This window comes from Dipodomys merriami, unplaced genomic scaffold (assembly GCF_024711535.1).
Source record: "Dipodomys merriami isolate MVZ:Mamm:240054 unplaced genomic scaffold, mDipMer1.0.p SCAF_121, whole genome shotgun sequence".
Classification (NCBI taxonomy): Eukaryota; Metazoa; Chordata; class Mammalia; order Rodentia; family Heteromyidae; genus Dipodomys; species Dipodomys merriami.
Window position 1 is genome coordinate 442,827 of NW_027202505.1, and position 26,768 is coordinate 469,594.

The 26,768-nt window shown below is 42.4% G+C and overlaps 1 protein-coding gene across 4 annotated transcripts in view; it reads left to right on the plus strand.

The window, feature by feature from the left end:
* LOC138823620 (dual specificity testis-specific protein kinase 2) overlaps nucleotides 1-26,768 on the plus strand; it is a 117,517-nt gene that overhangs the window by 8,807 nt on the left and 81,942 nt on the right. For all 4 annotated transcript variants that reach the window (XM_070017027.1, XM_070017029.1, XM_070017030.1 and 1 more), the window contains exon 2: nucleotides 17,786-18,092. In XM_070017027.1, coding sequence (XP_069873128.1) covers nucleotides 17,871-18,092 — 222 coding nt within the window. In that variant the 5' untranslated portion in view covers nucleotides 17,786-17,870. The remainder of the gene's footprint in view (nucleotides 1-17,785; nucleotides 18,093-26,768) is intronic.

Consider the following 26,768-nt stretch of genomic DNA (forward strand, 5'->3'; position numbering starts at 1 on the left):
TCTTTTTTGGTTTGTTATAAGTTTCTTTCTTTTTAATTTCTAGACTTTATAAAAAGTTAAATGTTTTATTTTTGATATGTGGTGCTGAGGATTCAAACCCAGAGCCTCTTGCATGCAAGGCAAGTACTCTTCCACTGAGCCAACTTCTCAGCTCTTGTGATATGTTTTAAAAGTATTTTTCCTTCATTCCCAGGGCCTCATGTATGCTAAGTACTAGATCTTACACTAAGCTACACAACCAGGCTCATCGTGTTATTTATCTTCTGACTTGATTTTATTCTGATGTAGAAATTCTACATTTTTTTATTGCCAGTCCTGTGGCTTGAACTCAGGGCCTGGACACTGTCCCTGAGATTCTTTTGTTCAAGGCTAGCATTACTTCCAGCTTTTTTTTATGAGATACTGAGGAATTGAACCCAGGACTTCGTGCATGCTAGACAAGCACTCTACCACTAAGTCACATTTGCATCCCCAGTTCTAGACTTTTATGGAGACAAACTTTAACATTTTTTCTTTTGTCTTTTTCTTTTGATGGTCATGGGGCGTTAACTCTGCACCTGGACACTGTCCCTGAGCTCTTCAGCTCAAGGCTAGTGCTCTACCACTTGAGCCACAGTGCCACTACCTAAATTTTTTCTTATAACTTTTGGATTTTGAGCTATAGTTCAAAAGGCTATCTACATTTCAATCCTTAGTTTTCCAACCTATCCAATGGGAACAAGAAAACAGAACTATTGTGAAGGTCAAAGTGCTTTGTGAACTATAAACTGTAAATCATTAAATAGATGAAATATGATGTTATTAATTTATCTTCTGGACGAGTTGTACAGAGACTTTCATCTAGAATGACAGAATTTTCTTCTCTTTACTTTTTTTTGTTGGTCATGGGTCCGGGCTCTGTCCCTGAGCTCTTCAGCTCAAGGTGAGCGCTCTACCACTTGAGCCACAGCGCCACTTCCTGTTTTCTGGTGGTTAATTGGAGATGAGTGTCAGGGAAGTTGGGTACCTATGGCTCATGCCTGTAATCCTAGCTACTCAGGAGGTTGAGATCTGAGGATCGAGGTTCAAAGCCAGCCAGGGCAGGAAAGTCTGTGGAGACTCTTATCTCCAACAAACCACCAGAAAACCAGAAGTGGTGCTGTGGCTCAAATGGTAGAGTTCTGGCCTTGAGCTGAAGAGCTGAGGGAGAGTGCTCAAGCCCAGAATTCAGGTGCACGACCGACAAAAAAAAAAAGAAAAAAAAAAAAAAAAAGAAGAGTCTCACAGACTTTCCTCCTGGGACTGGCTTTGAACCGCAATCCTCAGATCTCAGTCTCCTGAATAGCTACAATTACAGGCGTGAGCCACTGGCACCTGGAAAATGATAGAATTTTCTTTCTGCAATGTGGAAAACTAGGATGTCATTGCTCTTTTGGTTAATGTTTTCTTTGGACAATTTGCATGGGATAACTTTTTTTTCAAAATGACTTTCACAATGAGTTCACTGTGGAAATCTTGAAATATTTTTGCATATTTTAGTTTTGTTGTTCCTTGTATTTGAATCTGAAAGTTCTTGTTCTCTATTGTTTTGCTCTCATATTAGTTATTTGTACACTAATAACTGTATATGCAGATTCTACTGATGAGAGGAACTTATAATTTTGGAAAACTCAAAATTTTTGATTGACAAAATAAGGCATATTTATTGTCTTTTGTTGTTGTTGTTGGTCATGGGGCTTGAACTCTGGGCCTGGGAGCTGTCCCTCAGCTCTTCAGCTCAAGGTTAGTGCTCTAGCACTTCAGACACAGTGCCATTTCTGGCTTTTTCTATGTGATGCTAAGGAATCAAGCCCAGCGCCTCATGCATGACAGACAAGCACTCTACCACTGAGCCACCTTCCCAGCTGGCATATTTATTAAGAAAGAAAGTGGAGGGGGCTGGGAAGGTGGCTCAGTGGTAGAGTGCTTGCCTTGCATGCATGAGGCCCTGGGTTCCATTCCTCAGCACCACATAAGCAGAAAAAGCCAGAAGTGGAGCTGTGGCTCAAGTGGTAGAGTGCTAGCCTTGAGCTGAAGAGCTGAGGGACAGCGCCCAGGCCGAGAGCTCAGGCCCCATGACTGGCAAAAAAAAAAAAAAAAGTGGAGGGCTGGAATGTGGCTCAGTGGTAGAGTGCTTGCCTAGCATGCCTGAAGTCCTGGGTTCAGTTCCTTAGTACCACATAAAGAGAAAAAGCTGGGAGTGGCACTGTGGCTCAAGTGGTAGAATGCTAGCCTTGAGCAAAAGAAGGTCAGGGACAGTGTTCAGGCTCCAAGTTTAAGCCCCAGGACTGGCAAAAAAAAAATCATTTTAATATATATAAAAATCACTCATGGTGAAATGGTTAAAGGTATCTAGAACACCTTGCATTATTTGAATAATGGATGAAAAATTAGTCAAGATGCTGGGCATCAGTGATACATGCCTGAAATCCTAGCTACTCAGCTGGACAAGATCTGGAGTATCAAGGGTTCAAACCCCTGCAAGAAGTCTTTGAGACTCTATCTCCAGTTACCCAGCAAAATGCCAAGCTGGAGGCATGGCTCAAGTGGTAGAGGACTAGCTGTAACAAGGAAAGCCAAGTGACATGCGTGTATGCACGTGCGCGCGCACACACACAAACGCAAGTGTACACACGCTGTAATTTTAGTACTTGGATAGCTGAGACAGGAAGATTACTTTGAAGGGCTACATAGTAAGACTTTTTTTTTTTTAAAGGCTGGGAATATGACTTAGTGATAGAGTGCTCGCTTAGCATGCATGAAGCCCTGGGTTTGATTCTTCAGTACTATATGAACAGAAAGAACTGGAAGTGGTGCTGTGGCTCAAGTGGTAGTGTTAGCCTTGACCAAAAGAAGCTCAGGGATAGTGCCTAGGCCCTGAGTTAACATGCCAGGACTGGAAAACAAAACAAAACAAAACCAACTAAGAAACAGATTTCAAGGGAGAAGATCTACACTTCTCAAAACTCTCCTTAGAGTCAAAGAATTAATAACCAATGTTAACTGTTTCAGATCGCATCTTCTCAGAATTCTTGCTCTGTATATGTCTATTTTGTCAAAACCAACTCTTAAGGTTTGGCAGAGTGCCTTGTCCCTAGGAGGTGCTAAATACATGTTTGTCAACAGAGTGAATGAAAGAATGAATATGATTTTCACGTAGAATGTTTAAATTTTTTTCCCCATTGGTCATGGGGCTTGAACCAGACCCATTTTGTGTGTGTGTGCCTGTCCTGGGACTTGAACTCAGGACCTTGGCCCTGACATAGAGCTCTTTTGCTCAAGGGTAATTCTATCACTTCTGGTTTTCTTTTATTCTTTTTTTTTTTTTTTTTTTTTTGGGTCCAGTTGTGGGACCTGAACTCTGGGCCTGGGCGCTGTCCCTCAGCTCTTCAGCTCAAGGCTAGCACTCTCCCATTTGTGCCACAGCACCACTTCTGGCTTTTTTCTGTTTATGTGGCTCTTGAGGAATCGAGCTCAGGGCTTCATGCATGCTAGGCAAGCAAACACTCTATCACTAAGCCACATTCCCAGCCCCACTTCGGATTTTCTGTGGTGGCAATTGGAGATAAGAGTCTCAAAGTGGGGCTGGGAAGGTGGCTCAGTGGTAGAGCGCTTGCCTTGAATGCATGAGGCCCTGGGTTCGATTCCTCAGTACCATATAAGCAAAACGAAAAAAGCCGGAAGTGGCACTGTGGCTCAAGTGGTAGAGTGCTAGCCTTGAGCTGAAGAGCTGAGGGACAGCGCCCAGGCCCAGAGTTCAGGCCCCACAACTGGACCAAAAAAAAAAAAAAAAAAGAAAGGAAAAAAGGTCTCAAAGACATTCCTGCCTGGGTTGGCTTTGAACCATGATCCTCAGAGCTCAGCCTCCTGAGTAGCTAGGATTATAGTAGTAAGCCCACAATTGCCTGCTTCTTCTTCTTCTTCTTTTTTTTTTTGTCATGGACTCAGGGCCTGGGCACTGTCCCTGAGCTCTTTTGCTCAAGGCTAACATTCTGTTACTTTGAGCCACAGCTCCACTTGCAAAGTTTAAATTTTGATGTCCAGATATTTTTTTCTCCATTTAATGTTTTGATTCTTATCATAGCATTAAAATTAGTTTGTTGTAAAAAAAAATAAAAATAAAATAAATAAAATTAGTTTGTTGTGTCCTAGCTACTCAGGAGGCTGAGATCAGAGGATCGTGGTTCAGAGCCAGCCAGGGCAGGAAAGTTAAATCTGACTCTATCTCCAATTCACCACTTGAAAAGGGAAGTGGCTCTGTGTCTCAAGTGGTAAAGTGCTTGCCTTGAGCTGAAGAGCTCAGGGACAGAACCCAGGCTGATAGTTCAAGCCCACAACGGACCCCCCCCAAAAAAAAATGTATTTCATTTGAAGGTGATCAAGCTCATGTCTCAAGTCTAGGCCCTTATGGAATTCATAGTCCAATTTAAGAGACAGATAAGCAACAATTAATAAGATAATTGTATATATTATTACTAGGTGATAACTGTAACTGAGGCTTGTGCATATTATTATCTGAAGAGATTGAGAGGTCAGAGAACAATTACACATGTGTCAATTATTGGGAACCATGTGGAAAAAGCCAAGAAAAACACACCAAGGAGAAAAACTATTACAGCCACGCGCCAGTTTCTCATCAAGAGATGAGATCTGATGATTGAGGTTCAATGCCAGCCCTGGCAGGAAAATCTTTGAGACTCTTATTGCCAATAAACCACCAGAAAAGCTAGAAGTGGAGCTGTAGCTCAAAAAATTAAATTAAATTAAAAGGGGTCTGGATCTGTGGCTTTGTGGGTAAAGCAAACTTGTATCGAGTGGAGGTCCTGCATTCAAACTCCAGTATCACTGTTCTATTACTGAAGTACATCCCCAATCATCCCTCCTTTCCTCCCTCACTCTTCCCTTCCTTCCTTCTTCTCTCCCTCCCTTTCTCCCTTTATTTATTCCTTCCCTTCCCCCCTACCCTCTCCTCTTACTCTAGTGCCTACTCTCACTCTTGCTATGTGACCTATGGTGGTCTTCAGCTCCTGGCCGAAGTAACCTTCATGCCTCAGCCTCCCACGTAGTTAGGACCTCAGGTGTGGGACTATAATGCTTTGAAAGGCTTAACTTTAAAGAAATCAAATAGGAATATTTGTGTGTGTGTGTGTGTGTGTGTGTGTGTGTGCGTGTGCGCGCACACGCCAGTATTGGGCTTGAACACTCACTGTCCCTTAGCTTTTTTACTCAAGGTTGATGCTCTACCACTTGAGCCACAGTGCCACTTCCGGTTTCCTGGTGATTTATTGGAGATAAGAGTCTCACAGACTTTCCTGCCCAGGCTGGCTTAGAATTGCAGTCCTCAGATCTCAGGCTTCTGAGTAGCTAGGATTACAGGTGTGAGCCACTGATGCCCAGCTTGCTGTACAGATATATATTTTAATTTTTTTTACATTTTTTAAATTGTGAAAATATCATACAGAGGGGTTACAATTACATGGGCAAGGCAATGAGTACATTTCTTTTTTTTTTTTTTTTGTCGGTCGTGGGGCTTGAACTCTGGGCCTGGGCGTTGTCCCTCAGCTCTTCAGCTCAAGGCGAGTGCTCTACCACTTGAGCTACAGCGCCACTTCCGGTTTTCTGGTGGTTTATTGGAGATAGGAGTCTCACGGTCTCTCCTGCCCGGGCTGGCTTTGAACCGCGATCCTCAGATCTCAGCCTCCTGAGTAGCTAGGATTACAGGCGTGAGCCACCAGCGCCCGGCTATGAGTACATTTCTTATCAAGCATTGTTTCCTCCTTCTTTGTTTCCCCTTCCCATCCCTTCCCATCTCCTACCCCCCACCCCCCATGTACAGATATTTTAAGCAATACATTGTATAATATTTTTAAAAAACCTGCTTTCTTTCCTACCTTATTAGATAAAAGTTTTTTCTGTTTATATGCCCTGCCAATCTTAATATCTTTTACATCACTGGTTCCTTTTTTAATTATCTAGTACTACTTTATCATCCTGTTCTTCTCTTGCAGCTGTTAGAAATATAACATTTTTTGAATACCTAGTTACTGGTTCACTAGAAAATTTATTCCAAGTAACAAATACTCTTTTATTCAACATAGGACCAGTTGAGTTTCTCATTTTTTTTTGTAGATGTTTGTCTATGCTGAATTCACTAGTTAGATTTTTTTGTACTTTTTTTGTGGTCCATTGTGGGGCTTGATCTCAGAGCCTAGGCATTGTCCCTGAGCTTTTTTGGCTAAGGCTAGCACTTACTACTTTGAGCCGCAGCTCTTTTTGTTGGCCATTGGAGGTAAGAGTCTCATGGACTTTTCTTGCCCCAGGCTGGTTTCAAACCTTGATTCTAATATCCTAGCCTCATGAATAGCTAGAATAACAGGCATGAGCTACCTGCCTGGCTTTGTACTTCTTTTTATTGTTGTTATAAAGGTGATGTACAAAGAGGTTACAGTTATATAAGTCAGGTAAAGAAAACATTATTTTTTGACAATGTCACCCCTTCACTTGCTAGATTTTTTATTTTTATCTTATTTGTGACACAAAACTTGTTACCTTTTGTTGCTGTTGCCATTCTTATTTGTTTTTGCTTGTATTGGGGCTTGAACTCAGGGCGTGGGCACTGCCCCTGAGCTTCTTTTGCTCAAGGCTAGCAGTCTACCACTTGTCTTCTCAGCCACTACTGCCTTTCTGTTTATGTATTACTAAAGAATTGAAGTAGGGCATCAATGCATGATAAGCAAGCACTCTACCACTAGACCACATTCCCAGCCCACAACCTAAATTTTTGTGTTACGGTTTTTCCCCTGACCGAGGACTTCATGGATTCCGTTTATATAGCAAACATTATACTTATTCTAAAGGGCTAATATACTTTTTTTTTTTTTTTTTTTTTTTTTTTTTGTCGGTTGTACGGCTTGAACTCTGGGCCTGGGCACTAGTGGTCCCTCAGCTCTTCAGTTTAGGTGAGCTCTACCACTTGGGCTACAGGGCCACTTCCGGTTTTCTGGTAATTTATTGGAGATATGAGTCTCACAGACTTTCCTGCCTAGGCTGGCTTTGAAGTGGGATCCTCGATCTCAGCCTCCTGTTTGCCTAGGATTACAGGTGGGAGCCACCATCACCTGGCTGTACTTTTTTTGTTGTCAGTTGTAGGGCTTGAACTCTGGGCCTGGATGCTATCCCTGCACTCTTCAGTTCAAGGCCAGTGCTCTACCACTTGAGCCACAGTGCCACTTCTGGTTTTCTAGTGGTTTCTTGGAGATAAGCCTCTCATGGAGTTTCCTGCCCAGGCTGGCATTGAACTGCAATCCTCAGATTTCAGCCTCCTGAGTAGCTAGGATTATAGGTATGAGCCACCAGTGCATGGCTATAAATAAATAAATAAATATATATATATATATTTACTGTTATAAAGGTGATATACAGAGGGGTTACAGTTACATAAATCAGGTGAGAAATACATTTCTTTTAGGACAAGGTCACCCCTTCTCTCTCTCTCCCAGTTTTTCCCTTCTATCTCTACCCACAAGTTGTATTGTTCATTTTCAACATAGAGCTAATACATTTCAAAAACTAGCTTTTGATCTATCTGGCACTAGTATATGCTATTGTGTATGTCCGTAGCTAATTAATTAGATGAATCCAATTTTTATGCTAGAATGCCTTTGGTTTGAATGGAAACTGCAACTTATTATTTCACAGCAGGATGGCAGACTCAGCAGTATTGCTTTTATTTCCAATTATGCATTCATCCTGAAATGTGACTGTATTTGTTGTTTTGGTCCATAGAAAGGATAGCAGCTGAGCAGACCTGTCATGTAGATTTGCCATGAGTTTGGTCTTGATGCACTGCTAATGTACTTGTCAGTGCTCCTATTCTAGAAAGCAAATGGCCAGATTTAAGGTCTATATATTAGTCAAAATGAATTCTTATTTTATTTTGGATTAGTTAGGGACTTTTTTTTTTTCATTCTTGAGATAGAACTTGGGGACTCACTTGTTAGAGAATTATTTTATGAAAGAAAGAACCGGGTGCCGGTGGCTCACGCCTGTAATCCTAGCTACTCAGGATGCTGAGATCTGAGGATCTCAGCCAGGGCAGGAAAGTCCGTGAGACTCTTATCTCCAATAAACCACTAGAAAACTGGAAATGGCGATGTGGCTCAAGCGGTAGAGCGCTCGCCTTGAGCTGAAGAGTTCAGGGACAGCGCCCACACCCAGAGTTCAAGCCCCACAATGGACCAAAAAAAAAAACAAAAAAAAAAAAAAAAGAAAGGAAAAAATTATTGGATATTAGCATATTTTGGTTGCATAGGATATAAAAGTCCACTGAAATCTCAGTAGGCCATTTTTTTCCACTTTGTGACTCTTCATTACTAATTGTACACACTTGATTTCATATTTGGATAGATGTTGAAGAGTTTTATTCTGACTGCTATTCTGCATGTGTGAAAATGCTATCATCGTTGTTTTTGTGAAATGACGGAATAAAAAACTAACACTTAACATTAGAATTGAAAAGAAAGAATGTTTGGGAATTGGAATACTTACTTTTCCTGTCAGTTTGCCATTCATTCCTTAGAGAGTCTGAATCAGTGTTCATTTTTATGTCTGTAGGGATTAAATGATGAAAGAGGTTGATTGCATGATCGTAATTTTTTAGTCTTTCTGTTCAATGAGAGTAGAGAATAGTAGTAGCTTTCTGTAGCCAATTTGCAAATATTTTTCCATAGAACTGTAGCTATGGTTCTGAAAGTTGTATGTTACAGTAGAAAGTGCTTAGATTTGGAAACTATCAGATTTGAATTCCAAGGCTGTCACAGTAAAACTTAATATCTGAGGGTCTTCATATTTTCTTTTCATTGGAGATGATAGGAACTACTTTTGCAGAGTTGTCACAAAGATTAAAGAGAACATACATACAAAACTTGGGAGAATGCTAGGGCCACAGTAAATGTGGCTATAGTTATTATTTCTAGTACTTCAGATAAGATTTTGATCTGAATGTCCTAAAAGTTTCCTTGATACTCTGGAAAATGATTGTGGAATTCCCAATTTATTTTATTCTATTATACTGGGGCTTGAACTCAGGACCTGGGCACTCACTGTCCATTAGCTGTTTTGGTCAAGGCTAGCACCCTACCAACCTGAGCCACAGCTCTACTTCCAGCTTTTTGCTAATGAATTGGAGACAGTTTCTTTTTCTTTTTCCTTCCTTCCTTCCTTCCTTCCTTCCTTCCTTCCTTCCTTCCTTCCTTCCTTCCCTCCTACTCTCCCCCCTCCCTCCCTCCTTCCCTCCCTCCCTCCCTCCCTCCCTCCCTCCCTCCCTTCTTTCTTTCCTTCCTTCCTTCCTTCCTTCCTTCCTTTCTTTCTTTCTTTCTTTCTTTCTTTCTTTCTTTCTTTCTTTCTTTCTTTCTTTCTTTCTTTCTTTCTTTCTTTCTTTCTTTCTTTTTTCTTTCTTTCTTTCTTTCTTTCTTTCTTCCTTCCTTCCTTCCTTCCTTCCTTCCTTTCTTCCTTTCTTTCTTTCTTTCTTTCTTTCTTTCTTTCTTTCTTTCTTTCTTTCTTTCTTTCTTTCTTTCTTTCTTTCTTTCTTTCTTTCTTTCTTTCTTTCTTTCTTTCTTTCTTTCTTTCTTTCTTTCTTTCTTTCTTTCTTTCTTTCTTTCTTTCTCTTTTTTTGCCAGTCCTGGGCCTGGCAAAAACTCAGGGCCTGGGCACTCACTGTACCTAAGCTCCTTTTGCTCAAGGCTAGTTAGCACTGTACAACTTGAGCCACAGTACAACTTCCAGCTTTTTCTGCTTATGTGATACTGGGGAATTGAATTCAGGGCTTCAAGCATGCTAGGCAAGCACTCTACCACTAAGCCACATTCCCAGTCCTGAGAAAGTATTTTGACTTCCCTGCCTGGGCTGGCTATGAACTTCAGCTTTCAGCCTCCTAAGTAGGTAGGACAGGCATTAGTCACTGGCAAATTCCCACTTTTGAGAGGTAAAATATAAAATATATAATGTTAGATATATAATAATTAGTTCATTAGCTGCTGTTATTTTTTTTGGGGGGGGGATCATGGAGCCTGAACTCTGGCCTGGGCCTGGGTGCTGTCCCTCAGCTCTTCAGCTTGAGGCTAGTGCTCTACCACTTGAGCCACAGCACCACTTCCAGCTTTTGCTGCTTATGTGGTGCTCAGGTATTGAACCTATGGCCTCATACATGCAAGGCAAGCATTCTACCACTGAGCCACATTCCCAGCCTTAGTTTTTTTTTTCTTCTTGTTGTTGATCCTGGGGCTTGAACTCTGGGCCTGGGTGCTCTTCAGCTCAAGGCTAGTGTTCTACCAATCAAACCACATTGCCACTTCCAGTTATCTGGTGGTTTATTGGAGATAGTCTCATGGACTTTCATGCCCAGGCTAGCTTTGAACTGTGATCCTCAGATCTCAGCCTCCTGAATAGCTAGGCTTACAGGCATGAGCTGCAGGCACAGGGCTCAAATTACTTTCTATAATCAAAGCTTTTAATTGTTTATTCTTTGTATAAGACAAGTCAACTCCAATATATATAAACATTTTAGAAAAGAAACTTGTTTAAGTAGAAAAGAAAAAGTTTTGATCACATCTAAGTTTATAAATACTGGAATTGAAAATACAGTTAATTAAAAAAATCATTTATGGCATTGTAATCCACATTAGTTCTGATATTTTTGAAAGACCATTACAGGCTATTTTGTTTAAAAACAAAAATGATTAAGCTTTTCTAACATTGTTTCTCAATGGGGGCAGTATTGGCATTTAGGGAAGGACAATTCTTTGTTGTGTAGGACTATTTTGTGCATTGTAGAATATTTGGCTTCATTGGTTTCTGCCCACTAAAATACCAGTATTGCCCACACCCTCAACATTATGAATTCTTCCTGACAAATCCCCATCTTCCGGCTGAATTTTCACATGTTCCTACTAAAAACGCAGTCGAACTTGGCCTCATTTCCCTTTCCCTCCCTCCCTTCCTCCCACCCTCCCCTCCCTTCCTTCCTTCCTTCCTTCCCTCCTTCCCTCCCTCCTTCCCTCCTTTATTATTCCTATTTGATCAACTTGCCCTTGGAGCAAGTAGATTCTTTTGAGCTAAAATTGCATTATTTTCTTTCCTTCTTTCTTTCTTTCTCTCTCCTTTCCTTCCTTCCTACTTTCTTCCTTCCTTCCTTCCTTCCTTTCTTTCTTTCTTTCTTTCTTTCTTTCTTTCTTTCTTTCTTTCTTTCTTTCTTTCTTTCTTTCTTTCTTTCTTTCTTTCTTTCTTTCTTTCTTTCTTTCTTTCTTTCTTTCTTTCTTTCTTTCTTTCTCTTTCTTTCTTTCTTTCGTGATTAATTGGAGATAAGAGTCTCATGGACTTTCCTGCCCAAGCTGGCTTTGAACTGTGATCTACAGATCTCAGCCTCCTGAGTAGCTAGGATTACAGGTGTGAGCCTCCAGTGCCTGGCTTCTTTTATCTTTCTACTAAGTATTGGTTAGACTGGGAAGTTGGCTCAGTGATAGAGTGCTTGCCTTGCATGCATGAGGCCCTGGGTTGGATTCCTCAGCACCAGATAAGCAGAAAAAAAAAGCCGGAAGTGGCGCTGTAGTTCAAGTGGTAGAGCGCTAGCTTGAGCTGAAGAGCTGAGGGACAGCACCCAGGCCCAGAGTTCAGGCCCCATGACTGGCAAAAATCAAAACAAAAAAACAAAACACAGTACTTATATTTTAAAATGTTTACCTTGAGGAGCATTTTCAGTTTCAAAAGATAATATTCCATAAATAAGAACTATAGGCAATTCAGAGAAAGAAGCACCTTAAAATCTTTTTTTTTTTGGGGGGTCCGGTCGTGGGGCCTGAACTCTGGGCCTGGGTGCTGTCCCTCAGCTCTTCAACTCAAGGCTAGTGCTCTACCACTTGAACCACAGCCCCACTTCTGGCTTTTTTCTTTTTTTGCTTATGTGGTGCCGAGGAATCGAACCCAGGGCCTCAGGCATGCAAGGCAAGCGCTCTACCACTGAGCCACCTTCCCAGCCCCTTAAAATCTTATATATTTTATTCCTCTTTCATTTCTCTCTCTCTCTCTCTCTCTCTCTCTCTCTCTCTCTCTCTCTCTCTCTCTCTCTCTCTCTCTCCCTCTCTCTCTGTGTCGGTACTGGGGCTTTTTGTTCAGGGCTTTGCTTACTCACTCATGGCTGGTACCCTACCAGTTCAGCAATGCTTCAGTCCAAAATTCCAATATTTCAATGTATTTTCTGATTTTCTTTTTGTAGGTAGGGATTAAACCTAGGCCTTGGGGCTGCCATAGACCAAGCCTCCATCCCTTTTTGCTCTAGGTTTTTTTTAGATTGGGTCTTGCTTTTTGCCATGCTAGTCTAGGACTATGATCCTCCTATTTGTGCTTCCTGCTTAGCTGGGTTACGTGATTGAACCGTTGTGCTTTTATTTGTTGAGATGGGGGAATCTTGTTAACTACTTGCCCAATTTGGCCTTGAATGTTGATCCTCCCAATGTTTACTTTCTAAGTAGCTGGTATTATAGGTGTGAGCCATCTTACCTGGCTACTTTCTGCTTTTAAAATTAGTCTCTTTCAGATTTTAAAAGGTAGGGCGTGGCTTTAAAGTATGTTCATATATACCTTTTCTGCCTTTTATGGTTAATTAAAATTTGCTTGATGGGCGTAGTGGAGCACACATGTAATCTTAGCACTCAAGACTAAGGCAAGGGCATTTCACATTTGAGGCCAGACTGGGCTATATAACAAGACCCTGTTTGAAATAAAATATTGTTAGATTAATTGATTTTAGCTTGGTTTATTTCACTTAAAACATGGTTATTTAGTATGCTGGCTACGGGAACAGAAGGTGTGGTTTGGAAATTTTTCCTTGCTCAACTCTTCTCCAAATGTATTAACAAAGTTCCTTATTACCATGAAGGGCCTGTACTTTCTACAACGCATCCCAGTTGTCTAGTAATTAGTATTACTGTGGCATGGAAGAGGGATTCCACACTAAATACTGGTGTTTCATGTAAGCTTTTTTATATTTGACTTGAGTCAGTTGTGCTGTCTAAAAATTTCTATAGTACTTTTGAGGTTTTAGCCTAAGATATAAATATTCCTTGGGCAAAAAAAAAAAAACTATATGAACCACTGCATAATAAAAGTTTGAGCATCCTGAGGCTTGGCTTGCATACTGGGCTGCTATTTATTTGCCAAATTGCTTTCAACTTTCTTGGCATAAACATGCTACATAGCTGATGTATTAGCAAAGACTTTTTTTCTTCCCCCTTCCTGTGGTTCTGGGGATCAAACACAGAACCCTGTACATGCCAGACAAGCACTTTTCCACTGAGCTGTATCCCCAGCTAACTTGGTAATTAAAAACAAAAAAAAAAAACAACAAAAAACAAAGCAAACAAAAAACCCTGCCGGGTGCTGGTTCACCATACCTATAACCCTAGCTACTCAGGAATCTGAGATCCAAGGTTCATAGTGAGAAGCCAGCTTGGGCAAGAAAGTCCATGAGATTCTTTTTTTTTTTTGGGTCCGGTCATGGGGCCTGAACTCTGGGCCTGGGCGCTGTCCCTCAGCTCTTCAGCTCAAGGCGAGCTCTCTACCACTTGAGCCACAGCGCCACTTCCGGCTTTTTTCTTTTTGCTTATGTGGTGCTGAGGAATCGAACCCAGGGCCTCGAGCATGCAAGGCAAGCGCTCTACCACTGAGCCACCTTCCCAGCCCCCATGAGATTCTTAAAGTACTCAGACAAAGCAGAAAGTAGAGCTGTAGTCCAGTGATAGAGTACTAGCCTTGAGCAAAAAAAAAACCCAAAAAACAAAAATCTCAGTGACAGTGCCCAGGCCCTGAGTTCAAGAACCAGAACCAGCACAAAGGAATGAATGAATGAATAAATAAATAAGTAAAATTAAGAGGTGCAGATATTGCTCAATTGGTAAGTATGAGTCACTGAGTTCAATCTCAGTACTATAACAAACTCACAAACAAATTCAATATAGGAGCTGGGTGCTAGTGGCTCATACCTGTAATCCTAGACACACTGGAGGCTGAAATCTGAGGATCTCGGTTCAAAGCCTGCCCAGACAGTAGAAAGTAGAAAAAAAGTAGAAGTGGAGCTGTGGCTCAAAGTGGGTAGAGTGTTAGCCTTGAGCACAAAAGCTCAGGGATACCTCCCAGGTCCTGAATTCAAGCCCTACCACTGATTTAAAAAAAATCCTAAATATAGGAAAGATTATAATAAATAGTAGCCAGAGTCAACAAGTATTAATTATGAAAAGAAAGAAAAAGAAAAACCTGATGTTGGTGGCTCACACCCATAATTCTAGATACTGAGGAGGCTGAAAATGGAAGGTTTGAGGCCAGCTCAGGCAGAAAAGTTTGTAAGATCCCTTCTCAACCTTTAGCTGGGTGTAGTGCCATGTTCTTGTCATCTTAAACTATGAGCAAATCTGAGATAGGAAGGATTACAATTTCAATTCAAATTGGACTGAAAGAATAAGATTCTATCTCAACAGAAGGAAGGTGGGTGTGTACCTGTCATTCCAGTTATGACAAGAAGCCTAAAATAGGCAGATTGTAATTCAAGTGTACACCTAGAAAGGAAGTAAGACTCTCTTAAAAATGACCAGGATGCCAGGCACTGGTGGCTCACTCCTGTAATCTTAGCTACTCAGGAGGCTAAGATCTGAGGATCACAGTTCAAAGCCAGCCCGGGCAGGAAAAGCCATGAGACTCTTACCTCCAATTAACCACAGAAAACCAGAAGTGGTGCTGTGGCTCAAGTGGTAAAGTGCTCACCTTCAGCTGAGGAGCTGTGGGATAGCTCCCAGGCCCAGAGTTCAAGCCCCACAGTGGACACACACACACACACAAAGAAATATAGTAGGGTGTGATGATAGATGTCTGTAATCCCAGCACTTACTAGGTAGAGGCAGGAGAGTCAACGGTTGGTCTACATATCAAGGCCCTGTCAAGAAGGTGCTGGGCACCAGGGGCTCACACAATCCTAGCTACACAGAAGGCTGAGATCTGAGGATTGTGGTTTGAAGCCAGGCAGGAAAGTCCATGAGCTGCTCATGTCTAATTAATCACCCAAAAGCTGGAAATGGAGCTGTGGCTCAAATAGTATAGTGCTAGCCTTGAGCAAAAAAGTATGTATGTATGCATATATGTGTGTATATGTATCTCAAACAAAGAAAAGCAATGAAAAACCTGTAGATGACAAACCTGGAAAATCAGAGAAAACTATTTCCTATATATTGAGTTTCAATTTAGTATGGCTTATTTTTTTGCTAGTTTCTCCTTGTTTTTCTCCCAGTTTTTCTCCCAATTACAATCAGTGTGGCTTTCCTCTTCATTTAAGTCTCTAGCCTCTTTTCTACCCCAATGACTTGCTTAACTCCTTAAAAGTGGCATGACACTGAACAAGTAATAACGAAATGGAAAGATCTTGAGCTTTGGTGCCAGATGGAGCTTACTTTTCATTCAGGCTTTACCACCTGTGAATACTTAAACAGGTACTTACCTTCCTGATCTTCTGCCTTTTCTGTAAAATGGAGAGAATGTCTACCTTGGACCTATGTATTGAGGGTAAAATGAAAAAATGTTAATAAAATTCCTATGCTTAAAAAATAAGCAATTAGGAAGTGGCACTGTGGCTCAAGTGGTAGAATGCTAGCCTTGAAATGCTGAGGGACAGCGCCCAGGCCAGAGTTCGAGCCCCAGGACCGACTGACAAAAACAAAAACCAAAAACAAAAAAGCAATCTTCTGCTCTTCTGCTGTAGAGTACCATGAGCTCAGACAGTACTTAAGAATCACTGTGGAGCTTAGTTAAATTTCCAGGCCTCATCTCAAAAGAGATTCTGATTTAGTAGGTCAAGCATGAGAGACAGACCTGTTTTTAAACAAGCTTCTCAGGTAATTTTAAAGCAGATGATCAACAGACATGATTTTAAGAAGTGTACTCCCTTAGTTCCAAGTCTAATTTTATTACTAAATAGAATAAAGCATTTACTCAGAAAGTTTTCACTGTCTCAGTCTTGTGTTTTCTCAAACATAAAATGAATGACTTGGGGCTGGGAAGGTGGCTCAGTGCTTACCTTGCTTGCATGAGGCCCTGGGTTCTATTCCTCAGCACCACATAAGCAGAAAAAACCAGAAGTGGCCCTGTGGCTCAAGTGGTAGAGCACTAATCTTGAGCTGAAGAGCTGAGGGACAGCACCCAGGCCCAGAGTTCAAGCCCCACAACCAACAAAAAAAAGAAGAAAAAAAAAGGACTTTCCTTGATAATCTCTACTTGATATAAAATTTAAAAGTCTTGGGGCTGGGAAGGTGGCTCAGTGGTAGAGCGCTTGCCTTGCATGCATGAGGCCCTGGGTTTGATTCCTCAGCACCACATAAGCAAAAAGAAAAAAACTGGAAGTGGCACTGTGGCTCAAGTGGTAGAGCGCTAGCTTTGAGCTGAAGAGCTGAGGGACAGCGCCCAGGCCCAGAGTTCAGGCCCACGACTGGACCCAAAAAAATTTAAAAAAAAATTAAAAGTCTTGTCTTATATGCTAATGTTTCATATTTTAGGATCTGGTAATGGCTTCATAGAAGTACTTGAATTTGTTGTTGTTGTTGTTGTTGTTGGTCGTGGGGCTTGAACTTTGGGCATGGGCGCTCTCCCTGCTCTCTTCAACTCAAGGTGAGAGCTCTACTGCTTGAGCCACAGTGCCACTTCAGTTTTCTAGTGTTTTATTGGAGATAAGAAGTCTCATGGACTTTCCTGCCTGGGCTGGCTTTGAACCACAATCCTCAGATCTCAGCCTCCTGAGCAGCTAGGATTACAGGCGCCCAGCTGTTTGTTTGTTACCTCTCTTGGATAAGTGGGATGACAGATGCTGACCATCACAATTTGCTTATAGATTGAGATAGAGTTGCCAAAATTTTGACCTGGCTGGCTTCAATGACATTTCTTTTGTTGTTGTTGGTTGTGGGGCCTGAACTCTGGGCCTGGGCGCTGTCCCTCAGCTCTTCAGCTCAAGGCTAGCACTCTACCACTTGAGCCTCAGCCCCCCTTCCGGCTTTTTCTGCTTATGTGGTGCTGAGGAATCGAACCCAGGGCCTCATGCATGCAAGGCAAGTACTCTACCACTGAGCCACCTTCCCAGTCCCTCAATGACATTTCTTATCTCTACTTCTTGAGAGCTGGTATGACAATATAAGTCACTGTGGTCTTAAAATGTCAAATTAAGGGGCTGCGAAGTAGCCTGTACCCATGTTCTTATACTGTGTTTCCTACATAAATGGTTCATAAATGGCGTATATACATATATACATATGATATGTATATCAACTATAGTTGATAGTTGTATCATATGTATGTATATATACTATATATATGTTTTAAGTATATCAGTGCTGTTTTTGAAAGTAAAGACAAAGTTTTTTAGGTCTGAAAATCAGGAGCAAGTTTGCAAGTTCATTGATTTACATGTACTTATTAATTTTTAACAGTTTTTATTATTATAAAGGTGATGTACAGAGAGGTTACAGTTACATAAGTCAGACAAAGAATTCATTTCCTTTTGGGCTATGTCACCCTTTCCTCTCCCAGTTTTTCCCTCCTATCCCACCCATAGGTCAACATAGTGCCCAGTGAGTACTATTACTGTATTTGTTCACCCTTGGTCCCTCCATTTCTGTGCCTCCCCTTACCTTCCCCCAAACATATAAACTCATGAATGTTTTAATAATTTTTTTGTTTCATTTAGTGTCAAACTGGAAGAGAAATAAAGTTCAACAAAAACTTACTATGATCGGACTTCCTTCTTAAAAGAAGAAGTGATTATTGATATTATGGATCGGAGCAAACGGAATTCAATTGCAGGATTTCCCCCACGTGTAGAGCGTTTGGAAGAGTTTGAAGGAGGTGGTGGTGGAGAAGGGAACATGACCCAGGCAGGAAGAGTTTGGCCATCTTCATATCGAGCTCTCATAAGTGCCTTTTCCAGACTGACACGTTTGGATGACTTCACCTGTGAAAAAATTGGGTCTGGCTTCTTCTCTGAAGTGTTCAAGGTGAGTCATCCCTCAGCTTCTTTCATTGTCTTGCTATCAGATTCACTGTAGAGTTGATAGTTGAATTTGTGTAGGATATAGGTTTTTGCTTCCTTGGGCTGCTGTGGATTTTACGTTCTGTTCCAATATATTTATTGATTTGTAAGATATTTTGTTTTCATTTTAGAAATGATACATGGTATTCAAAAATTCAAAGAATATAGGCGTCTCTTTCATCCTCCTACTCACACATATATGATACATGTATGTTTGTGGGTGTCTGTCCATATGTAATAATAACTGCTATTTTTTATTAGCTAACATTAGTTGTATAGAGGGTGTTATATTGTTATATTTTTACATGTTTACAATACATTTCACTCCCTCTATCATTTGAGTCATGCACTTAATAGGCAAGCACTTTCCCATTTGAGCTATGCCCCTAGTCCAAACTACACCCATTTATTTTTGTTTGTTTGTTTGTTTTGAGTTCTGGTTTCCACTAAGTAGCCCAGGCTGACTTGAGAGTCATAAACCTTCTGCTTCTACTTCCCAGAGTACTAGGATTATGGGTGTGTTCTACCACACCCAGCACTAATTTTTTTTTTTTTTTTGTCAGTCATAGGGGCTGAACCATGGACCTGGGTGCTGTCCCTCAGCTCTTCAGCTCAAGGCTAGCACTCTACCACTTGAACCCCAGCACCACTTCTGGCTTTTTCTGCTTATGTGGTACTGAGGAATCGAACCCAGGGCTTCATGCATGCGAGGCAAGCACTCTACCACTGAGCCAACTTCCTAGCCCTAATTTTTTTTAAAGTATTATTTGTGAGGCATTAATTCATTATTTATTTAAATTTTTTTTGGGTCCGGTCATGGGGCCTAAACTCTGGGCCTGGTTGCTGTTCCTCAGCTCTTCAGCTAAAGGCTAGCACTTACCACTTGAGCCACAGTGCCACTTTCAGGATTTTTTTTTTTCTGCTTATGTAGTACTGAGGAATGGAACCCAGGGCCTCATGCATGCAAGGCAAATGCTCTACCACTGAGCCACCTTCCCAACTCTTATTTTTTATTTATGAATAGAAACCTGAAAGAAACATTGCATAGTTGTATTTTGTGTTCTCTATTTCTTGACAAGATTATGAAGAAAGATCTAAAATATTTCTATTTGTAACTATGTTACAAATGAAATACATAGAGAAGTAAATATATACCAGCCATGCTATAATAGGTTATGGAAACAATTAACTCACCAGGCACGGTGTCTCACGCCTGTAATCCTAGCTACTCGGGAGGCTGGAATCTGAGGATCAAGGTTCCAAGCCGGCCTGGGCAGGAAAGTCCATGAGACTCTTATCTCCAATTAACCACCAGAAAACCAGAAGTGGTGCTGTAGTTCAAGTGGTAGAGCACTGGTTTTGAGCTGAAGAGCTCAGGAACAGTGCCCAGCCCAGAGTTCAAGTCCAACTACTAACCAAGAAACAAAACAAAACAAAACAAAACCAATTAACTCTATTCAAAAAGCAGATACAAACCAGGCAGGAGTGCACTGCTCATGCCTATAATCCTAGTACTTAGGAGGGTGAGATCTGAGGACATGACTCAAAGCCAGCTGGGGCAGGAAAGTTTATGGAACTCTTATTTCCAATTAACCAGCAAAAAGCCAGTAGTGGAGTTGTGGCTCAAGTGATAGAGCATTTGCCTTGAGCAAGAAAGCTCAGAACGGCATCCAGGTCATTAGTTCAAGCCTCAGGACCAGCACAGTGCCCAGGCCCAGAGTTCAAAACTGAACCCTCCCCCCCCCCCAAAAAAAAGAATGGGTCAAGAGAATGTGGTATATATGGAACTTTATTTTATTTGATTTTTGTCAGTCATGGGACTTGAACTCTGGGCCTGGGTGCTGGCCTTCAGCTCTTCAGCTCAAGGTGAGTACCCTACCACTTGAGCCACAGTGCCACTTCTGGTTTTCTGGTAGTTAATTGGAGATAAGAGTCCCACAGACTTTACTGCCTGGGCTAGCTTTGAATCGTGATCCTCAGATCTCAGCCTTCTGAGTAGCTAGGATTATAGGTGTGAGCCACCGATGCCTGGCTATATGAATTTTTTTTTTGGGGGGGTCTAGTCGTGGGCCTGAACTCTGGGGCTAGGTGCTGTCTCTCAACTCTTCAGCTCAAGGCTAGCACTCTACCACTTGAGCCACAGCGCCACTTCCGGCTTTTTTTTTTTTCCTGCTTATGTGGTGCTGAGGAATTGAACCTAGGGCCTCATGCATGCAAAGCAAGCACTCTACCACTGAGCCACCTTCCCAGCCCTGGCTATATGCAATTTTATACAATTGAATTTTACTCATCTATTAAGAAGAATGATATATCACTTGCAAAGAAATGGATGGACCTGGAAAAAATTAGGTTAAGTGAAATAAGTCAGGCTCAGAGAGACAAAGGACAAATGTTTTCTTTCATATGTGGAAGGTAGAACTAATTTATAAATGTAAAAATAAGCACATGGAGATTGCATGGCAAATATACGCAAATGTATTAACTGAAATAGGATATTTTCAGGAGAGAATTCAAATGATGTAACTCCTTTAAAAAAACTCATAATCCAACAAAATGAATACCAGGAAATTGGTAATGGAAAGGTTGGGAGGGAAGCTGGGAAGGGAATAGATAAAAATTGAGAGGAAGGTAGATTTGAGAAGGATTGGAAGAATGATGAAAGGGGAGACATTGATCAAGATGCATTATATTCATAAACTGGTTTGTTGAATAATAACTGTTTTGTACAACTATTTTTTTTTTTTTTTGGGTCCGGTCGTGGGGCCTGAACTCTGGGCCTGGGCGCTGTCCCTCAGCTCTTCAGCTCAAGGCTAGCGCTCTACCACTTGAGCCACAGCGCCACTTCCGGCTTTTTTCTTTTTGCTTATGTGGTGCTGAGGAATCGAACCCAGGGCCTTGAGCATGCAAGGCAAGCGCTCTACCACTGAGCCACCTTCCCAGCCCACAACTATTTTTTTTAACAAAAAGAGGGAGGAAGCTGGGTGCCCAGTGGCAAATGCCTGTAATCCTAGTTAGTCAGGAGGCTGACATCTGGGGATCATGATTCAAAGCCAGCCTAAGCAAGAAAATCTATGAGACTTTTTTTTTTGCCAGCCCTGGGACTTGAACTCTGGGCTTGAATGCTGTCCCTGCGCTTTTCAGCTCAAGGTGAGCACTCTACCACTTGAGCCACAGTGTTGCTTGAGACACAGTGTCACTTCCGGTTTTCTAGTGGTTTATTGGAGATAAGAGTCTCAGGACTTTCCTGCCCAGGCTGGCTTTGAACCACGATCCTCAGGTCTCAGCCTCCTGAGTAGCTAGTATTACAGGCAAGCCACTGGTGCCCAGCTCCAGTGAGACTTTTTTCAGGTAAGGGGTAGGTTTATTCAGTAGACCTGCTGGGACCAGGCCATGTTGGCTCTCCACGAGGTGGAGAAAGGCCTGAGAGACCTGGAAAAGAGCTGGGAAAGAGAGAGAGCTGGGAAAAAAAGAGCTAAGAGAGCTGGGAAAAAGAGCATCTGGTCCTGGGCTAGGCCTTATCTAGGGTATGGGTGAAGAAAGGTATGGCCACATCAAATTCAGAAGTGACCTCAGCGGATGCAGATGTGACCTCTTCCAAGTGTGCCAGTTGCCTAAGTAATGTAGGTACTGGGTGGAGACTTTGCTGTGAGGAGGGTAGAGTCTGCAAGCCATCCAGGAGCAGACCTTACATTCCAGCCTTTTAATGATCATGAAATAAGGGCTGGGAAGGTGGCTTAGTGGTAGAGTGCTTGCCTTGCATGCCTGAGGCCCTGGGTTCGATTCCTCAGCACCACATAAGAAAAAAGAAAAAAGCTGGAAGTGGCGCTGTGGCTCAAGTGGTAGAGTGCTAGCCTTGAGCTGAAGAGCTGAGGGACAGCGCCCAGGCCCAGAGTTCAGGCCCCACGACCGGACCCCCCCCAAAAAAAATCATGAAATAGGGTGAGGATTCTCTCTGGCTACTTCCTGCCGACCAGGGGCGTTGACATTAGGGTTAAAAGGCTGGAATTTCATCCTCTCTCAGAGAAGGCAGTGAGCAGCAGCTGTCCCTTGGTGGTGTGAGTCCTTAGATGAAGTCTGGAGAAGTCTCATGAGGCATTGAGGGGCTGGAAAAAAAAATACTAGAGAGCAAATAAATGGCAAGAGGAAGGACTTGGGGCTGAAAATGTTGGTAGGAATGTCCCTAGCTACTTCTGACATCTGGCGACTAGGTAGAAGAGAAGTCAGGTAACAAACGCAAGAATATAAGTTCTTGTCCAGTTAGTAGATAGACAGGTATGGACACTAGATGGGCAGGCTTCTTACTTCTATTGACCTCCCGGCTCTGGTTAATTTTGAAAGGGCAGGCACAAAGTTGCTGATGTGACATCATCTCCTCTTACTCCTCTCCATGGTCCCTTGTTCCCTAGACTGGCTGAGTCTAGGTGCTTGTTGCTGGGATGGCTTGTCCCAGTTGGTATTCAAGGAGGATTGAACTCAAGGCCTGGCCACTGTCCCTGAGCACTTCTGCTCAAGGCCAGCACTGAACCACTTTGAGTTATAATACCACTTGCAGTGTTTGCTGGTTCCAGATGAGAGTCTTGAACTATGCTTCCATCCTGGCTCTTTGCAGGTTAGTTGGGAGATGGAGTCTTAGGGATTTTTCAGCCCGGGCTGGCTTTGAACTGCAATCTTTGCCACAAAAGCCCTTTATTATTTCCAATTAAAGCAACAAGGAGATCAAATAGAATAGAGCTTACCTGGTCCTTATCAAGAATTGACCAACAACTATTCTGCAATGACAAAGCACATCAGATGGTTGGCTCTCAGTTACCAGGGCCTGTGAAAAGAGCAATTTGTTAGCAAGGCACCTTAGAATAGATGGATGGAGTGGTAAGCTTGGTGGAAGGTTAAGGGTCAGATGGGGCCAAACGCTTAACCCACCATGTGGCCAAGATGGCGAATTTCTGAAAGAATGCAAAGAAACCCTGAACAAATAAATCAAGCCTACATTGGCTAGCCTTTGAGAGGGAACCTAGAGGGGGGTCCCTGGGACCCAGCCTGCATCAAAATCTTCAGGACACAAGCCAAAATGTAGAAAAGAGAAAGGGAGAGATAGGGAAAGTTGAACATGACTGGCAGAGAGAGAGCAAAGAGAACCTGAAAGTAAACAGACTTCTGACCACTTACCATTGCAGTGGCAAAAACTGTCTACATCTGAGAATGGCATAAAAATGAGGTGCTCTGGCTTTCCAGGGAGCGCAGGAAGCATTTCAAAGGAGGCTGAGGCTGACTCGCAGCACCCCATTAAATGTGTAGGAGAGTCAGTCTGGTGAGTGAAGGAGAGCTGACCAGGCAGAAGCGGCGTCCCAACTTCCCCCAGAGCCCTCTAGAGAGAAATGGTCAAGCCCCCAAAACCAAGCGTCCTCAGTTTCAGAGGTGACCGGCCTTTCAGCTAAAGGCCGTAGGAGCTCTCTGGCGTGGCGCCACGTCTGGACAGAGACTGAGCAACAGAGAACTGTAGAGAGTAGTTTCACTCACCAGAGTAGAGAAGTGGTGCGGACGTGGATGTGAAGGCCAGCAATGGTATCGATGCGCTGTGTCCACAGCAGGCAGACCGGTTCACAAAAGGCTGTCAGAACTGTGGTTATTCCTCAGAGCTAAAAGGGAAAACCAAACAAAAAAAGAAAAAAGAGGAAAAAAACTGGAGAGGATCCCACCTATTCTGACTTTAAGCCTTTTATCTGAGTCACGGCACCATTTATGTTAGGTTTTTTTTTTTTTTGGTCGGTAGTGGGGGCTGAACTCTGGGCCTGGGTGCTGTTCCTCAGATCTTCAGCTCAAGGCTAGCACTCTACCACTTGAGCCACAGCACCACTTCTGGCTTATTTTCTTTTTGCTTATGTGGTGCTGAGGAATTGAACCCAGGGCCTCATGCGTGCAAGGCAAGCACTCTACCACTGAGCCACCTTCCCAGCCCTATGTTAGGTTTTTAAAAAGAGGTAGCCGAGTAAGAACAGCACCACACACGTGGTATTCAGGTAAGGGGTAAGTTTATTCATCGTTCTGGCTGGCACCAGGCCACATTGGCCCTCCACGCGGCTGGGAAAGGCCTGGGAAAGAGGTGGGAAAAAGCTGAGAAAGAGCTAGAAAAGAGCCAGAAAAGAGAAGAGAGCTGGGAAAGAGAGGTGGGAAAGAGAGAGCTGGGAAAGAGTCCAATGAGACTCTTATCTCTAATTAACTGCCAAAAAAAGTGGATGAAATGATAGAATGTTAGCCTTGAGCAAAAGAAGTACAGGGACAATGCTTTTAGGCCCTGAGTTCCAGCCCCAGGGCTGGCGCAAAAACAGAGGGGTGGGAGGAAGACGGAAAAAAAATTAGCAAAAAAAATTAGCAAAAAACAGCAGGCACTGAATTATAAAAATCTCAATTATTTTTAGCATGCTGCTTAGAATTCTTGTGTCTCCTGGCTTCTTGTCTTCTGTGCCTGAATCTTGAGCAGATAACCACTTGAGGGGATGTTGGTAATAGATGGACCACAAAGTGTCAGTGCATAATAAACAGTCATGTCCTAAAACATCTTTTCAGCTAGCTATGTGGGCAGCTAACTCAGATGTTCCAGTATCATTGGCTGAGGTGGTAGACAGCAAAGCGAGGGTGGTTAATATATATATATATTTTTTTTTTTTTGGTCCAGTTGTGGGGCCTGAACTCTGGGCCTGGGCGCTGTCCCTCAGCTCTTCAGCTCAAGGCTAGGGCTCTACCACTTGAGCCACAGCGCCACTTCCGGCTTTTTTCTTTTTGCTTATGTGGTGCTGAGGAATCGAACCCAGGGCCTCATGCATACAAGGCAAGCACTCTACTACTGAGCCACCTTTTCAGCCCATAGGGTAGTTAATATTGACTCGAGTCTGGAGTCTTAACAACATATTTAGTATTGAATTATTTTTAGATCTTTTATTTTTTTGTGCCAGTACTGGGGATTGAACTGAGTCTGGGCACTGTCCCTTAGCTTTTTTTGAAAAAAAATTTTTTTTGGGGGGGTCCGGTCGTGGGGCCTGAACTCTGGGCCTGGGCACTGTCCCTCAGCTCTTCAGCTCAAGGCTAGCACTCTACCACTTGAGCCATAACGCCACTTCTGGCTTTTTTTTGCTTATGTGGTGCTGAGGATCGAACCCAGGGCCTCATGCATGCAAGGCAAGCGCTCTACCACTGAGCCACCTTCCCAGCCCCGCTTTTTTGAATTTTGTCTCTTAACTTTTTCTCTCAAGACTAACACTCTTCCATATGAGCTACAGGTCTACTTTGGCTTTTTGGTGATAAGGGTTTCATGGACCTTTCTGCCTGGGCTGGCTTTGAGCTGTGATCCTCAGACCTCCTGAGTAGTTAGGATTAACTCCTGGCTGTTAATTAATCAATTTTTTTTCTGTCAGTTGTGGGGCTTGAACTCAGGGCTTTGGTGCTGTCCCTGAGCTCTTTAGTATAAGAGTAGCACTCTACCACTTGAGCCACAGGTCCACTTCTGGTTTTTGAGTGGTTAATTGAAGATAAAGAGTCTCATGGGGACTTTTCTGCTTGGGCTGGCTTTGAACCACAATCCTCAGATCTCAGCCTCCTGAGTAGCTAGGAATTACAGGCATGAGCCACTAGTGCCAAGCTGTTAATTATTTTTGATGGTTGCTTTTGTGCCATCATGGCAAGGTTGAAATGTTACATTAGACCATAAAGCACTGTTTTTTTATTTTGTTTTGTTTTGTTGTTGGTCGTGGGGTTTGAACTCTGGGCCTGGGTGCTGTCCCTCAGCTCTTCAGCTCAAGACTAGCGCTCTACCACTTGAATTACAGGGCCACTTCTGGTTTTCTGGTGGTTTATTGGAGATAAGAGTTTCACAGCTTTTCCTGCCTGGGCTGGCTTTGAACTGCAATCCTCAGATCTCAGTCTCTTGAGTAGCTAGTATTACAGGTATGAGCCACCAGTGCTGGGCTATAAGGCACTATTTACTGTCTGACACTTAACAGAAAAAATTTGTCCACAATGATTTAATAACTACAGTGCACACCTAGGTGATTATTAATTTTTATTTTTGGTTATAAAGAAATTTATCACATCTTAAAAGTTTGGTTAAATAAAACATATCAGTGACAATGAAAGCAAGTATTTAACTTCTGTTGTGGGAGATATCAATTATGTAGGTAACTTTGCAAAAGGAAGACTGATAGATGACTATATGTTGAAGAGCATGGATTCATGTGGCTTATTTTAATCCTTTAAAATAATTAAGTTTTGGAATTTAGCAGCCTCTGGTCATCCTTACAAACAAACAGACCTTAGTTATACTACTTGTTTAGTTTATAATGTTTGTTATTTAGTTCTGAAGTCTGGCTCTACATAAGTAACCAGCTAAATAAAATTCCAAGTAGCCTGAAATAGGCACATGCCAATGAACCCTCTTAGTTTTTCATCTCTGTATCTTCATTACTTAGTACAGACTGCCACATAGAGAACACTCACTAAATACTTGTTGCATGAGGGAAAATTACATATGCATAAATAAATGTGTATTTTTTTTTTTATTGGTCCTGGGGCTTGAACTCTGGGCTTGAGCACAGTCCCTGTGCTCTTCAGGTCAAGGTCAAGGCAAGGGCTCTACAACTTGAGGCACAGC